Source organism: Cynoglossus semilaevis, chromosome 19, assembly GCF_000523025.1.
Source record: "Cynoglossus semilaevis isolate Cse_v1.0 chromosome 19, Cse_v1.0, whole genome shotgun sequence".
Lineage (NCBI taxonomy): Eukaryota > Metazoa > Chordata > Actinopteri > Pleuronectiformes > Cynoglossidae > Cynoglossus > Cynoglossus semilaevis.
Genome location: NC_024325.1, coordinates 8,925,326 through 8,929,703, shown reverse-complemented (window position 1 = coordinate 8,929,703; position 4,378 = coordinate 8,925,326). Strand labels below are relative to the sequence as shown.

Here is a 4,378-nt window from a genome sequence, read left to right as displayed (position 1 = left end):
AAATGCTTTAGATGAACGGCTTTGTGGCTCTATTACACCTTGATGTTCACTGGACTGACTGAAGACTCCTCAGATGGTGTGGCAGTAGAGACTGCTGGGTAAAAGACTGAACACAGTGGTCAGAGTGCATTGTTGTTGTGGGGTGGGGGGGACCACTGTCCCCTTTAAAGTGTGCTTCTCTATTGGTCATTCCTTGAATCGATGGTGCCATACTTTCCTTTTCTTCTTTGAAGTAGCCTTTTTGTTTCAGCAGCAAGTTTGTAATTGGCCACTTTCCTGTATGTTCGAAGAGACAGTTAGCTTCTATATAACATCGAGGCGATGACATGTTCAACTCATGAGGCTAATGACTTGAAAAATGGACAATTGGATTTCACTGAATGACCTAACCTGTGCAGTTATCATCGTCTTGTTGGATCTGTAGGTGGTGCTCCCTAATGTAACATAAATCGTAATCAGATCTGAAGTGGTGGTTAGAACCTGTCACTTTAAAAAGTCATTGTTGTAAAAAAATGCACTGTAAAAATTAAAATCCCACGGGTTAAAATAAAATGACATCATGTGTTCTTCTTTTTTTCTTTTCTTAGGCCTTTATTCCTAGAACCGATGGATGTCCAGACTGATGCCAGATTGCTGGCAGCAATGGAATTCTCTAAAATACATTCAAAACAGTTTATTTTCACAGAAACAAGGCAACACTAAGAAGAGATAATTGGTTCTTCATTGTTACTCTGTATAACACATGCAATTTTCTTCTGGCAGTTTCATCCACCAGTAAATGTTCCTGCTACAACAGAAGCCATGGCAGGGTATTCCAAGGGATAACACCTCTGCTTGTGGTACAGAAGACCAGGAATCATATCCTGCCCTCAGACAACGTTTAACGTAGACCTTTGTATGAGTTTTGTATAAAATGACTGTTTAGACCGTGCAACCGTGAGCCAGGGTTCAATCCCCAGACCAATCATGAGTAAAAGATGCAAGGGCATTGAACTAATATCAAAATGACAAAAGGGGTTGGTTAGAGTAACTGGTCAACCAATACCAGAGTGTAGTAATTACCAGTGTGACGGATGGTCCATTGGTGCAAAAGTAACCTCCAAGTGCCTTAGGTGTATACATAGATTTGCATTACTGGAGAACACAACTCTTACTCATCAAGACACATTTGACAAAATGATAAAGTCCTCCTCCTGTCTTTATTTTCCTTTTCTTAATAATGCCATCTGCCCTGACCAGGGTTTGATCTGTGGTCCTCCACCCCTGTCATGAAGTGAACCCCAGTCTTCCCCACAGTGATCAGAGGTGTTTCCCCCTGGGCTATTCCGCCATTGACAATGGACTACCAGTAACCTTTACTGGTGGATAAAACCAGTCTGTGCTCTTCTGAAGACATGTTGCTAAGTCTAACAATGTTCTTCATTTGTAGGGATTTGAATCCTGCTCTCCTGCGTGGTGATCAAGGGGGGTTATCCCCTGGGCTATTCTGCCATGGACTTTGAAGTGCGAGAAACTTTTACTGGTGGGTGAATCTGTTTCATGATCTTAAAAAAATTACTTGTTTTTAACAAATTATTTAACAGAAACATTTTTTACAAACTAACAGAGGGATCATATTTAATAACAAATTTTACAATGTGCTTCTACGTATTTGACAGAACGTTCCTAAAACCTAAAGTCTCTGTATACACAGACTGCCTGCTGTGCTAGTTCACGTCTGCCGTGTTTGTCCACAAGATGGCGGTCTACACCATGGAAAACAGGTTTTCAACTTTATATCCAATCGATTAGAAAACTCCTGTCGATGTATGTCTTTTGTTTCTTTCAATTATAAAAAAAAATATTAAGTGCAATGAAGTAAATAAACAATACGTTTAAATGTAAAAGGCGCAATGTTTTAGATGACATTTCTAATAACACGTTTTCATATAACAATAGGCTGCGGCTTTATGTTCAAAACATTTAAATTAAAAACTATACCCGAGTACTAAATGTAGAAACGTCCGATAATAGGGGTAAGCCTATTAAAATGTTGTTGTTTTTTTTAGTATTAAACACTGCCAATGCCCCTCAGTGTCCTCAATCTGCATCATCAATAATTTACACTGCAGGTATTTTAGGTTCCACTCACTGAATGAAAATAAAGTTGGCGTCTTAAACATTTGTGCTCTAAAAAAGACAGGAAGTACAAAATATTTTTTAGACCTCAAACCCTAAGTCCTGTAAGATATCTTTATGCAGAATTCTTTAAAATTCTCAACTTTATCGACGCAAAATATGTTTATTCAGTCACTTGTTTGTTTTTTCTGTCTTGCATTATTTAAGCAAGTGTTATGTGTTCTTGTTTAAATATTAAAGTAATACAAAGTAAAAGTCGTCTTATGCGATTTGGCGCATTCATAAAATATGTCTGACACTTCGGTTTCTCCAGTATGAGTTTGAAAACAAGTCCTCACTGTAAATGATTAACACAAAGAAACACAGTAACAATAATAACAGTTGACAGAACTTTGGTTCATCCTTTCTTGAACTGAGTGTTTTGATGCTATGGAATTAGCATAATAAATGTTAAAGACTAAAGGAAATGACGTCACGTGTAAGGGAACAAAATGTGTATTTAATCAAAATTGTTAATTTTTTTGTAGTAGACACATCGAATTATTATATTCCACACATAATTAATTACATTTATCCTTACAGGGAAGTCCACACGTTTGGCTGAATGACAGACTGCGGTAGTTTGAAGTCATTTCCAAAAGGTTCCAAGGCAAGTTTCCCAAGAATTTCAAGAGTTTATTTGTCACCATTACAGTGAAATGTTATCACTGAGTCACAACATGAACCGTGATGAAATATAAATACAGCAGAAAAAGTCCAGCAGAGATAAGTGTTACTAGAAAAAGAAAACACATCAGCAAGTGCAAAAGTAGCGAGAACAGTAACAGACTGTGAAAATAACAATGTCACAAAATGTCCAGTGATTAACACATTAACACTGCGTTCATACTAGAGATTATACCTCCAGTTTGTATGAGTTCATCTGTAATCTTCAGTGAACTTCATCCTGCTGTATATATCTGTGTCTATATATATATATATATGTATATATATATATACATACATACACTACAGTACTGTGACACTCATTGCAGAATGCTGCCTCGGCTTGTGTAGATATTCTTGTTAGGATTGTTGTTAATTATCCACTCACCTGCAAATTAGTTAATCTAAAATCTTATTATATTATCAAAGATGAAGTGATTCAGAAAATGGGGGATTTGGATTAGGATTCTTGTCTCTCTTTAATCATGTCACCATCATCTGATTGGCCGTCTCATCTTCTCACCTTTTACGACTCTGTCACTTCTCCATTCATCAGCAGACGTTTGCCTATCAACACCACCAACACAGGTTGTTTAAAAGTCTCCTCCTAAAAAGCAGGAGTCCATTGATGGCCCCCACCCGCACCCCACAGTCCCTCTGTTGGAGCTTCATTGGAGGCGATGCCCAGAGTGGGAGGGGCCACTGTGTTTTCTTTTTTTTTTCTCCTCTGTGGTATGCTGATGGATAGGTATAAGACCCCTGGTAGGAATGCGATTGGGTTGTGAAAAAACATCCAAGTGATTGTGTTGCCTTCAGCCGGTGCAGACACAGAAGCTCCAACATGCAGCAGCTGACCGTGTGTGTCCTCCTGGCATCATGTGCCTGGACAGTGTGTGCAGCAGCAGGGGGTGAGTGTTTGGAAATATTTTTATTATTATTAAAAACATTTGGTTTTCTGTTTATTTATGTAATACTGTTTTGTATGATTGTTGAAAATGAATTGATTTATTATCACTACATTGTAGTTCTGTTGTGAAATATTGATTTATAAAAAAAATCAGGGCTCATGGTTTATGATGGCAGCTTCATCAAGACTGATTTTTACAATGTCTTTTCTCAATGAGACTTTAGTCTGTTGGAAAGTTGATATGAAAAATTAATGTGACTAAAAATATCAGAAAGAAACAACGACACAGTGGGTGAGAAAAAGAGGGAGAGACGAAGCGACCCTCTCTCATCATGTGAAATAAAAAAAATAAGCCCCCCAAAAATCTTGCATGGTTGGTGCACCTGCTCTGTGCTTCATCATCATCATCATCATGTCACCGAGATTTTTCTTCATCCAACGCATTTTTGCTCATTCACGACGCGCAAAAGACAGGAATGATGCAGAAAATCAAATACATCCAAGCATTAACTCTCTCTCCCCCTCGCTCCCCGTCATCATCTCAAATACCTCTCTCACCCCTTCTCTTTCGCAGTCTTTTATTCACTCTTACTTTCTTTTCATCTCTCTCTCACTCTCACTCCATCCTTCCACCCGACACCCTCTTTC

At 38.2% G+C, this 4,378-nt stretch overlaps 1 protein-coding gene across 1 annotated transcript in view; it reads left to right on the top strand.

Annotated features, from left to right (window-relative positions):
- The first annotated feature begins 3,178 nt into the window (after positions 1-3,178).
- The window catches only part of ca4a (carbonic anhydrase IV a), a 7,780-nt gene continuing 6,580 nt past the window's right edge, over positions 3,179-4,378 (top strand). Inside the window, exon 1 of the mRNA XM_008332774.3 lies at positions 3,179-3,731. Coding sequence (XP_008330996.1) covers positions 3,665-3,731 — 67 coding nt within the window. The 5' untranslated portion in view covers positions 3,179-3,664. The remainder of the gene's footprint in view (positions 3,732-4,378) is intronic.